This window comes from Symphalangus syndactylus, chromosome 19 (genome assembly GCF_028878055.3).
Source record: "Symphalangus syndactylus isolate Jambi chromosome 19, NHGRI_mSymSyn1-v2.1_pri, whole genome shotgun sequence".
Lineage (NCBI taxonomy): Eukaryota > Metazoa > Chordata > Mammalia > Primates > Hylobatidae > Symphalangus > Symphalangus syndactylus.
Genome location: NC_072434.2, coordinates 78,868,535 through 78,882,569, shown reverse-complemented (window position 1 = coordinate 78,882,569; position 14,035 = coordinate 78,868,535). Strand labels below are relative to the sequence as shown.

At 40.2% G+C, this 14,035-nt stretch overlaps 1 protein-coding gene across 8 annotated transcripts in view; it reads left to right on the top strand.

The window, feature by feature from the left end:
- The window catches only part of TARBP1 (TAR (HIV-1) RNA binding protein 1), an 89,013-nt gene that overhangs the window by 56,397 nt on the left and 18,581 nt on the right, over positions 1-14,035 (top strand). For all 8 annotated transcript variants that reach the window (XR_008649612.2, XM_055234150.2, XM_063613431.1 and 5 more), the window contains 3 exons: positions 2,255-2,365; positions 4,493-4,642; positions 13,675-13,761. Coding sequence is in view for 7 of the 8 variants with exons in the window: in XM_055234150.2 (XP_055090125.1) it covers positions 2,255-2,365; positions 4,493-4,642; positions 13,675-13,761 (348 nt within the window). In the remaining variant the exon portion in view is untranslated. The remainder of the gene's footprint in view (positions 1-2,254; positions 2,366-4,492; positions 4,643-13,674; positions 13,762-14,035) is intronic.

Genomic DNA, 14,035 nt, shown 5'->3' with positions numbered 1-14,035 from the left:
AGAAATGCATATTCCTAGGCCCTGCCCCCAGTCTACTGAATCAGAAGCTCCAGGGGTGGTGCCCAGCACTCTGTTTTAATGAGCCCTTGTGATTCTGGAGCTGATACAGTTTAAGAACTATTGGTCTAGCAATAATGAAGGCCCAGATACAGCTGGAATACATATTTTTAAATGTTTAATTTTTGTGGGTCTATAGTAGGTGTATATATTTATGGGGTGTATGAGATATTTTGATATAGGCATACAATGTGTAATAATTACATCAGGTAAATGAGATATGTCACCTCAAGCATTTATCCTTTATGTTACAAACAATCCAGTTATACTGTTAGTTATTTTAAAATGTACAATAACTTACTGTAGACGGTAGCCACCCTGTTGTACTATCAAATACTAGGTCTTATTCATTCTAAGTATATTTTTATATTCATTAGCCATCCCCACACCCTCCCCCTACCACCACTACCCCTCCCAGCCTCTGTGGCAACCATCATTCTGTTTTCTATCTCCATGAGTTCAATCGTTTTATTTTTTAGCTCCCACAAATAAGTGAAAACATGCGAAGTTTGTCTTTTTGTGCCTGGCTTATTTCACTGAACATAATGACCTCCAGTTCCATCCATGTTGTTGCAGATGACAGGATCTCATTCTTTTTTATGGCTGAATAGTACTCCATTGTGTGGAATACATATTTTTAATGAAGTCAGTTGTGGCTGGTGATTTTTATTTCCTTCAGTAGTACCTGGCCACGAGTTAAACAGATTAGTAGAGAAAAGATATTCTGAGTAAAGGAGCACACTGAGTGGAACAAGTAGAAAGACAGAAGAAGATTTTGAGCTGAAAGGGAATTTTAGAATTCTCAACTTCCAGTTGAGAGTGGTGACTTGGTGAGGTCCTAAGGGCAGTTTTCTTGACATGAAGATGCTTCTCCTGAATGCATGAATGATCCACCCTACTGATTCCATTTTTAATTGCATTGAGGTTGAGCAGTATGTGAAACCTAAGCCCACCTATATCAGAGGAAAATTTCTTAACAGAAATTATATAGAGATTATGAGATTTTAAACATCATTGGGAGTCATTAAAATCTATATTAATTTAGCTATTGTCATGAAACTTTATATACACTAAAATGCAGAGAACAAGATTATGGAAGAAGAAGGGTCAGAGAAGTTATGAAGTAGATGAGGATCATCTACATTATGTGAAAATGGCTTTGGAGGTGGTGAATGACTTTTCACCTTTAAGACATTTGAGAGTGTTATACTCTTCAGTGCCATCTTGCTTTATGGCCAAAGCACTAATAGTTATGGTGATAAAAGCAAACCTTGCAGCTGGCTGAATTTAGGCAGCACAAGCCATGAAAAGCCAGGGAGAGCTCTATGTTACTAGGAAAGGCTCAGTGCTGCCATTTTCTTATATCTAGAGACGCATCATGTGTAGAGATGCCTTGCACTGTCCGTGTACTGGGGTGGCTTCTGTCTTAGTGGTGTTTGCATCAGATTGTAGATACCAGTATTCCAAATGTGAATATGACACGGGGGCACAAGGTGAGAAGTGCCTGTGAGGTACATGGTAATATGTGGCAATATATATCCAGTATCTCAATCTCTTTTCGCCCCTGGAACCCATAGCTCCCAGTTTTATGGCCCCTTTCTAATTTTAAAAACACTTAGCCAGGCGCCATGGCTCATGCCTGTAATCCTAGCACTTTGGGAGGCTGAGGCGGGTGGATCACCTGAGGTCAGGAGCTCAAGGCCAGCCTGGCCAACATGGTGAAACCCCATCTCTACTGAAAATACAAAAGTTAGCCGGGTGTGTTGGCATGCACCTGTAATCCCAGCTACTCAGGAGGCTGAGGCAGGAGAATTGCTGGAACCTGGGAGGCGGAGGTTGCAGTGAGCTGAGATCACGCCACTGTACTCCAGCCTGGGCAACAGAGTGAGACTCTATCTCAAAAAAGAAAACAAACAAAGAAACAAAAAAACATGTAAGTTGAAAGCAACTAAGTTCAGAGTTTGAAGTGTTTTATTTAAAAAATTTTTTATTTTTCTTAATCACTCAGCCCAAAATGTCAATGTTTGAAATATTTTAAGGTGCCATTCTTGTTCTTATCCTCCTAACTGCTTTTTGGGGGAACAAAAAGCCCTGTGCCTAATTTAGGCCTCTTACATTTCAAGTTGTCATTGATTTTTTCATTAATCACAAATTAAATAGACAATTTAAAATTGACTCCCTTCCTTCTCCTTTCCAGGATGAATTAGTATCCAAGTCCAAAAAACGCTACTATGTGAATTCTCTACAGCACAGAGTGAAAAACCGAGTGTGGCAGACTCTGCTGGTACTTTTCCCTAGACTTGATCAGGTATCATATTTTTATTACATTTGTACCTTTGAAGCATACGATTTCATGACTGAACTATTTTGCAGAAACTATCATATACTGTTTTAAAATTGCAAAAGATAATGTTTCAAATTTATTCTGCAGTTCTTAAAATTGAAGTTATTCAAAAGTTTTTATTAACAGAGAGAATACCAAGGCAATTAGGTATTGTAGAAATAAGTTAGAAGTGGGTTTACATGGCCCCATTTAATATTTTTTCCCTTCGGTATTTTAATGTGACATTTTAACTGTTTAAAGTCTGATTTGCCATTTGATTAGAAAATGCAAATACTTCTAATTTTCTGTAGCTACGTTATTTTGGAGTGTTACACTGTTTTGGATTATCTGTACTGTAGAAACCAGGCAAATTGTATCATTTGGGATGGGAATATTGTTTCACATGGTGGATTTCCTTGCCCTTAACTTCATGAATAGTGTGACCATATAAACCAGCTAAGGAAAGGCCAAGTATCTTACAACGAAGTATCTTTATCCAAAGTTACTTTTTCTCTTCCCTGAGGAGGCAAGAAACAGTTGAATGGACGATCTGATTTTTCTAACCATCTTTGCTTAATATTCCTGTTGAGAAAATAGATCATCATTATGAGAAAGTGATGGTATATAACTCATGCAATTTTTAAAAACATTTTTCAATGCAAAAAACATCCTTCAGACACTAAAATTTCCTACTGTCCTCCCTACCTTCTTTTAAATGTGTGAGAGAATTAAAAAATATATATACTAGCCTCTTTCTTTACAATCTTATGAAGTCTTATATCTGTGAGAGAGAAATATTTCAGTAACAGTGTAAGTATATAAGTATATTCAAATAAAACTATTGGGAATAATTTAAGAGGAAATAGCTAAAAGAATTGCTTCTGGGGAGTAGTTTTGATGGATGTGGGGGGTGGGGGAGGTTGCTGTTTTTCATCATAGGTCTTTTAGTATTATTTGATTTAAAGTACATCATTAAACATAAGGATGCATTAAAAAAGGAAACATTTTAGAAATGCTCAACTAGATTACTGAGAGCATTTTTTTTCTTAAAATGGAGAGGGTCTCCTAGAGAGAAGGGTGATGTTGGAGAGGGTGGGGAAATGTCCCAGCGGGCACACCTGCAAGGAAAAGGAAAGCTAGCAGTCTGTTATTTGTAAACTGTTATTATGTCTTATGGTTTTGTTTAGCCTTCATAATAGTCTTCCAAGGTAGGCCATACATATTCTCATTTTGCCTTTAAGAGCACTGCAGTTGAGAGAGGTTAGGTGTCCTGCCTGAGAGGTTACACAGCTAGTGGTGAATGATAGAGGTGGAATTCAAAATCAAACCTAACTACAAAATGTATGCTCCACTTTATGACACTATCTCAGGGCTTAAAATGAGCCCTTTTGCTCTTTTTCTACTAAGTAGAAATTCTTGTAAGATTTTTCTTCTTTAAAATAAAGAAATAGACATAATACATATTACTTTTATATGCTTATATAAATAGATATTGTTTTTCACCTGCTACTTAGATAGGTTCGGTCCCCCAGATAGAAATAACAGTTTTGAAGAGGAGAGGGTGGAAGAGGGAAAGATGATTTTGGAGCTCAAGGTCTTAGCCAGAGAACAGTGCGGTAATTGTGGGGCAACACAGACCATGAGGGCAGGAGGACGATGAGCCTGAACAGAGGGCTCAGTGGCCCGAGCCCTGCCCTCTGGGATGCTGTTTCCCGCCTGCTGACTTCAGTCTCTGTGCCATCCCTTGTTACAAGGTTTAAGCCCTGGCATCTTGGCAGATCTTGATTTGAACCTGAATTCTTCCACACTTACTAGGTATGTGACTTTGGGAAGGTTATTCAGCTTTTCTGAGTTTTTCCCTTTCCCTGTAAAAATACAGGTGATGAATAACCTTCCTTATAGATAGCACTGATTTCCAGGTAAATTATAAAGTACTAAATGAAGGTACTTCATCATTATATTTTAATCAGTAGTTTTTAGAGTCTCTTTGCTTGGAGAGTTGTAGATCCAATAAATTACTTATGATACAAACTTTATTTTATTTTAAACGGAGACTATTTTTAAATTAAAATGAATAACTGTAACTGTTTAATTGTGAACTTTTTTTCTCAGAATTTCTTGAATGGAATTATTGACAGGATTTTCCAGGCTGGTTTCACCACCAATCAAGCATCCATAAAATATTTTATAGAGTGGATTATTATATTGATTCTTCATAAATTCCCTCAATTTCTTCCAAAGTTCTGGGATTGTTTTTCTTATGTAAGTAAAGAATATTTTTTATATATTTTTAAACTAAGACATGATTTTGACAATGCTTGGAGATTTGTTTCACTTAAATAGTTGTTTCTGACTCTCAGTTGCCCTATTGTATTGACATCATATGTTATGTTTTGCAAGATCTGAATTAATTCAGAAGACAGAAATCCCTGGCATTCATTTTGAATATTTCATAGTTTTTGAGAGCTGTTCTGTTGAACAAAATAAAGATGGAAAAGGCGTTTGTCATTAAGAAGTAAGGGAAGTAGGTGCATTCTATATTCTTATTTACCAAGCAATGTCTTTGTTTGACCTTAGAAATATGAATGATGAGGAATTAATTGCATTCCTTAAAATTAAAAAAAAGGTTTTGGGAGATTTCAAACATAACATAGAAAGAATAGAAGTAATATCAGTTCATTTCCTTTCTTGTTTCATCTGTACCCTCACACACTCCCCTAATCGCTTTCCAACTTTTCTAATATATTGAAAACCATATTTATTTGTTTATTTATTTATTTATTTATTTTTTTCTCCATTCTCTCACTTATTTTTTTTTATTATTATACTTTAGGTTTTAGGGTACATGTGCACAATGTGCAGGTTTGTTACATATGTATCCATGTGCCGTGTTGGTTTGCTCCACCCATTAACTTGTCATTTAGCATTAGGTATATCTCCTAATGCTGTCCCTCCCCCCATTCCTTCTGAAACTATTCCAATCGATAGAAAAAGAGGGAATCCTCCCTAACACATTTTATGAGGCCAGCATCGTCCTGATACCAAAGCCTGGCAGAGACATAACCAAAAAAGAGAATTTCAGACCAATATCCTTGATGAACATTGATGCAAAAATCCTCAATAAAATACTGGCAAACCGAATCCAGCAGCACATCAAAAAGCTTATCCACCATGATCAAGTGGGCTTCATCCCTGGGATGCAAGGCTGGTTCAACATACGCAAATCAATAAATGTAATCCAGCATATAAACAGAACCAAAGACAAAAACCACATGATTATCTCAATAGATGCAGAAAAGGCCTTTGACAAAATTCAACAACCCTTCATGCTAAAAACTCTCAATAAATTAGGTATTGATGGGACGTATCTCGAAATAATAAGAGCTATCTATGACAAACCCACAGCCAATATCATACTGAATGGGCAAAAACTGGAAGCATTCCCTTTGAAAACTGGCACAAGACAGGGATGCCCTCTCTCACCACTCCTATTCAACATAGTGCTGGAAGTTCTGGCCAGAGCAATCAGGCAGGAGAAGGAAATAAAGGGTATTCAATTAGGAAAAGAGGAAGTCAAATTGTCCCTGTTTGCAGATGACATGATTGTATATCTAGAAAACCCCATTGTCTCAGCCCAAAATCTCCTTAAGCTGATTAGCAACTTCAGCAAAGTCTCAGGATACAAAACTAATGTACAAAAATCACAAGCATTCTTGTACACCAATAACAGACAAACAGAGAGCCAAATCATGAGTGAACTCCCATTCACAATTGCTTCAAAGAGAATAAAATACCTAGGAATCCAACTTACAAGGGATGTGAAGGACCTCTTCAAGGAGAACTACAAACCACTGCTCAATGAAATAAAAGAGGATACAAACAAATGGAAGAACATTCCATGCTCATGGGTTGGAAGAATCAATATCGTGAAAATGGCCATACTGCCCAAGGTAATTTATAGATTCAATGCCATCCCCATCAAGCTACCAATGACTTTCTTCACAGAATTGGAAAAAACTACTTCAAAGTTCATATGGAACCAAAAAAGAGCCCGCATCGCCAAGTCAATCCTAAGCCAAAAGAACAAAGCTGGAGGCATCATGCTACCTGACTTCAAACTATACTACAAGGCTACAGTAACCAAAACAGCATGGTACTGGTACCACAACAGAGACATAGATCAATGGAACAGAACAGAGCCCTCAGAAATAATGCCGCATATCTACAACTATCTGATCTTTGACAAACCTGACAAAAACAAGCAATGGGGAAAGGATTCCCTATTTAATAAATGGTGCTGGGAAAACTGGCTAGCCATATGTAGAAAGCTGAAACTGGATCCCTTCCTTACACCTTATACAAAAATTAATTCAAGATGGATTAAAGACTTAAATGTTAGACCTAAAACCACAAAAACCCTAGAAGAAAGCCTAGGCAATACCATTCAGGACATAGGCGTGGGCAAGGACTTCATGTCTAAAACACCAAAAGCAATGGCAACAAAAGCCAAAATTGACAAATGGGATCTCATTAAACTAAAGAGCTTCTGCACAGCAAAAGAAACTACCATCAGAGTGAACAGGCAACCTACAGAATGGGAGAAAATTTTTGCAACCTACTCATCTGACAAAGGGCTAATATCCAGAATCTACAATGAACTCAAACAAATTTACAAGAAAAAAACAACCCCATCAAAAAGTGGGCGAAGGACATGAACAGACGCTTCTCAAAAGAAGACATTTATGCAGGCAAAAAACACATGCAAAAATGCTCCTCATCACTGGCCATCAGAGAAATGCAAATCAAAACCACAGTGAGATACCATCTCACACCAGTTAGAATGGCCATCATTAAAAAGTCAGGAAACAACAGATGCTGGAGAGGATGTGGAGAAATAGGAACACTTTTACACTGTTGGTGGGACTGTAAACTAGTTCAACCATTGTGGAAGTCAGTGTGGCGATTCCTCAGGGATCTAGAACTAGAAATACCATTTGACCCAGCCATCCCATTACTGGGTATATACCCAAAGGACTATAAATCGTGCTGCTATAAAGACACATGCACACATATGTTTGTTGCGGCACCATTCACAATAGCAAAGACTTGGAACCAACCCAAATGTCCAACAACGATAGACTGGATTAGGAAAATGTGGCACATATACACCATGGAATACTATGCAGCCATAAAAAATGATGAGTTCATGTCCTTTGTAGGGACATGGATGAAACTGGAAAACATCATTCTCAGTAAACTATCGCAAGGACAAAAAACCAGACACCGCATGTTCTCACTCATAGGTGGGAATTGAACAATGAGAACTCATGGACACAGGAAGGGGAACATCACACTGAAAATCATTTTTAAGGAATTGATACTAAAATTAGTGATAGAGTTTATCATTGCTGGCTTCCTGGCAAAGAGCAAGTTGTTTCCAAGAATCAGTTCTAAATCTTGAATGCTTTCTTTTGGTTCCCAAATTCACCTTTCCCTTTCATAATAGATGATCTTGTCTTCTATTTTGTGTGAAAATGGAGGTGCCTTCCTCAAAATATCTCTTTCTCCATTTCTTCCTATTTCAGGAAAGATATCCTTATTCTTTTTTTTCACATCTATCCCCTGTGACCTTTTCGTGTCTCCTTTGGGACCTCACCGAATTCTTCACGCCTGTTCTGTTGACTTTTCCTCCACCCAGCTCTCATCCAGTGTCTTCCTTTCTTTACCGTTAAACTTCAGTGTGTGATCTTTGCCTTCCTCAAATCACTGCGGCCCACTCCATTTTCAACAGTGATACATCAAGGATTTCATCGGAGCTGCAGACAGCCTTTCTCTTTTCCTCCATGCTCCCCACTTTAATTTCACGCCTTCGCGTTGGTGGTGGCTTTCTCCATAGCTGATCCTCACACTGTGGTCAACTTCATAATTCCCTTCCTGTTGTGCTGATAACTTCTCTATTTCCTTCATGTGCTTGCTTCTCTCTCCCAACCCTTATGCTTGGTTTTATCTGAAGAGTCACTGGTTAGCCTGTCTGCTTCTCTTTCTGCACTTCCTTGGCATAGTAAAGCCCATCTCGGCTGGTCCCTGCTTCTCCAGCCACCTGCAGGGCCTTTCCATAATCACTTCAAACTTCACCTTGTGTTAAACTAAACTGGTAATAGCATCTGGCCCTGAAATTGGCTCCCCTTTCTGATGTCTTTCATTCTGCCAGTCTCCTAGCTTAAAACCTGGGTGTCACCATAAGCAGCAGAAACAGCAGCCTCACCATAATCCTCAAAGATAGGTTGGAGTTTTTACCCTTATGAAGAAAACAACGATTAAGTCAGTCGTCACACCACTAAGAAATGACAATGCTTTGGCCAGGCGTGGCGGCTCATGCCTGTAATCCCAACACTTTTAGAGGCTGAGGCGGGAGAATTACTTGAGGTCAGGAGTTTGAGACCAGCCTGACCAACATGTGGTCCCAGGTACTCGGGAGGCTGAGGCAGGAGAATAACTTGAACCCAGGGAGGCGGAGGTTGCAATGAGCCGAGATCGCGCCACTTGCACTACAGATGGCATCAAAGTGAGACTCCGTCTCAAAATTTTCACCTCTTCCCAGGCTCCTCTGGCTCATCTTCATGTTCCTATAGTGAAGAAACAGATTCTGTTATTTTTCCTTGAATTGCTTTTTAGATCCATAGCTTTATTAATGCAGTTTGTTCATGTCAACTCTCAAATGGGTTAGCACTGCCCCAGAAATTCTCACAAAGGGCGGGTTGGTTCTGGTGTACCCCCAAAACTTCCTGGTGCTACCGTCCACAGTAGTGCCAATTGTTACTTTTATTTGCTTAGCTCAGCCTCTCACTTTTCATTAGACCTTGTATATTCTCTTCGAATCTGATGTTATCTGTGGACATTAGTCAGTTTTTGATGTAGGCAAAGGAAGGTTTTGCTGATGGAATCAAAACGGGATTCAAAAAAGGTAGTGGGGAAGAGGGGAGTAGTAGGCAGCTTACACAATGCTGGGAAAGCTACAGAATCAGGCCTGGAAAATTGGCAGGAATAGGGGAGGCTCAGTGGCTTCCAGAAATGCAGCCACAGGCAGGCCAGAGAGAGCTGGTTCACTGGGAACATTACCCCACTGGACACACGGTGCCTTCAGCAGGGTTTTGCCGTAGCCAGCTGTATACCTGCTGTCTCTGCTGCCTGCAGTGGAGGAGGGTTTTCTGTGAGCTCTGCTCCTCTAAGTTGTAAGTTCTCAATTTAGAAATCAGAATTGGGGTCTTTGGAACCAGGTCAGTTGCCTTCTTGTTAGTGGCAAGGAGGCTGGGAAGAGGAATACCTGGCATTTTTCAGTGTCCCCCAACATTCATAAGATGGAAGAATTCCCTAAACTTGGAAGGGGATTCAGGATAGATATCAAAGAAAGGGGCAGTTGTCCACCCGTTTCCTCCTTTATTCAAAGCAAATTACCTTTCCTTTATTTTTTAGAGAAAATAACAGTGCCACGTAGGAATACCTATCTCTTCTCTAGAGCAATCAGACAAATCTGCCTATGTCAGGATCCATCTGAGATGTCTTCCTTTTACCATAAAATAGTAGAATCTTCTCTAGTGCCAGAGTAATTCTTCCACTGGGTCTTTGGCCCTCTTCCCTCCTGTCTTCTCAGGCATTTGTTGCTATCAGCCTGTCTTCTATCCCCAGTCTCTCCTTAGCCAAATGGTCCCATTGGCTTTTCAACAGGCTCGAGTTGCATCCATTTTCTGTGGATATTTACACTGGATGCTTTCTCGTCCCTCTCCTATAATCACCCTGGCTCTCTACTATTTCATCGTCAGACTTCCTGAAAGAGGTGCCTGGGTTCCAGAGGTTTAGTTTTTTTTTTAATTTACTAATTTTATTTATTTTTTTGAGATGGAATCTTGCTCTGTCGCCCAGGCTGGAGTGCAGTGGTGCGACCTCAGCTCACTGAAACCTCCGCCTCCCAGCTTCAAGCAATTCTCCTGGCTCAGCCTCCCGAGTAGCTGGGACTACAGGTGTGCACCACCACGCCCGGCTAATTTTTGTATTTTTAGTAGAGATGGGGTTTTACCATGTTGGCCAGGCTGGTCTTGAACTCCTGACCTCAGGTGATCTACCCGCTTCGGCCTCTCAAAGTGCTGGGATTACAGGCATGAGCCACCGCGCCCAGCCTTATTTTTTCACATCCTTCCCAACCCGCTCTTGAATCCATGGTAGACCAGCTTCCAGTTCAGTCACTTCTCAGAAGACACTGTTGCAGGAGTCAAGAGTGACTGACGGGTCAGTGGTCAGCCTTCGTCTTCTTCTGTCAGCCATATGAATGCTACTGACCATTTTCTTATTCTTGCTTCTAGTGACACACACTTTTTCTGGTTCCTCCTGCCCTCTTTTCTGTATCCTTTCCAGGCTTTTCCTTCCCTGCCCACCTCTTAAACGGCGGTGCTTCTCTAGGGCTCGGCTTTTTTTTATTATTATTATTTTCTTATTTTTATAGTCAGTCTTATCTGTGTTGTGGATTCACGTATTACCTAATGTGAATGACTTACTCATTAGTATTTGTATGCCACACATCTTCCCCTGACTCTAGATCAGGGGTTGGCAGGCTACAGCCAAATTTGGCCTGGCAGAGTTATATTGGAACACAGCCATGTCCATGCATTTTCATATTGTCTGTGGCTGTGTTTGTGCTGACATGGCAGAGTTGAACAGTTGCAACAGAGACTGTGTGGCCCGCAAAGCCATGTTTTTATGTATTGCTTGGCCTTTTACAGAACAAGTTTTCTGACCCTTGCTGTAGATGTTTTCCTTGTAGATGATTTCCCCTTAGACTAAATAATCTAAAACGTAGATGTCTAACACTGAATGCCTTATTTTTTCCCTCAAACTTGATCTTCTTCCTACTCTAGGGAATACCACCACTATCTATACAGTTGCACAAACCAGAAACCTTGACACTTTCCATGCTCTGTATCTGATTCGTGATCAGGTCCTGATCTTTCTACCTGAATATTTCTGAGTTCTCTCTCGTCTGTCTCTGCCATTGTATCTCAGCCCACGCTACTGTCATCCCTTGTAGTGGTTCCCTCACTGGGCTGCCTACATCCACTCTTGGCTCTGTTTCCATCTGCTCTCCACCCTGAAGCCCAGGCAGGGTTTCCATAGTGAGAATTTCAACAGATGACCCCACCTGCTGAAGACAGTGGCCTACGTTGTCTCAGGATGAAGACTACGCTCCTCGGAGTGTCCCATAAGGCTTGCGTGATCTTAGGCCTCTTTCCTCTCTAGTCTGTCTGTGTGGTCCATTCTCGATTCACTACACTAGGCACACTGATTGTCTGTTTTCCGTTGCTAGAACTCTCCAAAGCTTAGCGGTGTAAACAATGTTTTTTGTTTTGTTTTGTTTTGTTTTTGAAACGGAGTTTCCCTCTTGTCACCCAACCTGGAGTGCAGTGGCACAATCTTGGCTCACTGCAACCTCTGCCTCCCAGGTTCAAGTGATTCTCCTGCCTCAGCCTCCCGAGTAACTGGGATTACAGGTGCCCGCCACCATGCCTAGCTAATTTTTATATTTTTAGTAGAGACATGGTTTCACCATATTGGCCAGGCTGGTCTCGAACGCCTGACATTATGATCTACCCTCCTCGGCCTCCCACAGGGCTGGGATTACAGCATGAGCCGCAGCACTTGGGCCCATATTGTCATTCTTAAAGGAAGTTACCTCCCCGAGTATTTAGATCCCCTTATTTTAGGTTTTCATAGCACATAAATAGTACTGCTTACAGTTAGAATTTTAATCTGATTTGATTTTTATCTTCTCCAGTAGATTTTTAAGTTACAGGAACTTGTTTCTATAGTAACTGACATTCAGTAACTTAATTAAATAAAGGAATTAAACAATCATCTGATTTGCCTCTTGGATTGGTTTCCACACTGGTCTTCCTGCTTATATGCTCTTTTCTTTCCAATCTGTCTGGCATTTATCAGTTTATTATCACTAAAATAATGTATTATTCCAAACCACTATGATTATGGAATAATAATAGTTTCAGATTCCAGTTGAAGTCTTTTTCAACTGGAATCAGAGGTTTCCAGATTCCACTTGAACAGTCTTTTTAAAAAATTTTCCCTAAGATAGCTGAGTAAGTCTTCCATAGGTTTTTCACTATAGCTTTTTAAAGCCTCTACAGTATGATTCAACTTTTGAGCCTTATCTCCATCATTCCCTGCCAAACTGGCTTTGTCTCCTCTTGCTGCCTTTTCCTTAAGTTTGCCTCTTTGTCTTTGTTCTTATTCACTTATCTGTTCTCTCACCTTCCTGCTCCTTCTCCAGGCCAGTCCTTCCCATCCTGAAGGCCTCGCCTGTCCTGAAGTGAGCATGCCCTTGGCTCTGCCACATGTAATCAACCCTTGGTATCCATGGGGGATTGGTTCCAGGCCCCTCATGGATGCCAAAACCTGAGGATGCTCAAGTCCTTTATTTAGAATGGCATAATATTTGCATGTAATTGACGTGTATCCTCCCATACACTTTAATAATCTTAGATTACTTATAATGTCTAGTACAGTGTACATGCTATGTAAATCGCTGTTATACAGTTTTAAATTTTATTTGTATTTTTAATTGCATTGTGTTTTTTAAATTTTTTATTTCTTTAAATATTTTTCATCCACGGTTGGTTGAACTCATAGATGCAGAACTTGTGCATACAGAGGGCACACTGTACTTTATTTTATTTTATGTTTTTTTTTTTTGAGACAGGGTCTTGCTCTGTTGCCCACGCTGGAGTGCAGTGGCACGATCTCCGCTAACTGCAACCTCTGCCTCCTGGGTTCAGGCAATTCTTCCACCTCAGCCTCCCCAGTAGCCAGGACTATGTGTGCGCTACCACGCCCAGCGAATTTTTGTATTTTTTGGTAGAGACAGTTTCACCATGTTGGCCAAGCTGATCTCAAACCCCTGGCCTCAAATGATCCACCCGCCTCAGCCTCCCAAAGTGTTGGGATTATAGGCGTGAGCCACTGTGCCCTGCTGTACTTAGAGTTGAGTTATTCATTACTTTATGTGACCTTCTGATTTTTGTGTGCACTGGCATTTGGCTCTAGGAAATTATTTCCTTTGCTTTCAGTCCTGTGCCTGCTGCTGCAGCCCCCTTCCCACCCAGACCCCGGGCTGTTCCAGGGAAGAGGCTGCCTCCCATCCTGGGCCCTCATAGAGTCCAGCACGGCGCTTACACGTGCATGGCTCACAGTAAGCTTTGAATGAATATTTGTTTATCTGATTATTTTTTCAGGGTGAAGAAAATCTTAAAACAAGCATTTGTACATTTTTAGCAGTTTTATCACATTTGGACATTATTACTCAAAATATTCCAGAAAAGGTGAGTTGAAATTGTTTGTAAGAATTTAAACTTGACTATAAAGAAAGAATTTTATGTATTTGTACCAATTTTTTATATGTAGAGCATTCCTGTGATTTTTGCAATTTCTCCCTTTCCTTTCCACTGCCCTGCTAATGTGCACATGTATTAGACACAAATACCCAGTAAATGGGAATTACCCATTTACATGCATACACACTGAGGTGTGCTTGAGTACATACCAAATTTATAGACAAATTACTGGGTAAGTTTTTGTTGATACTTGTATAAAATT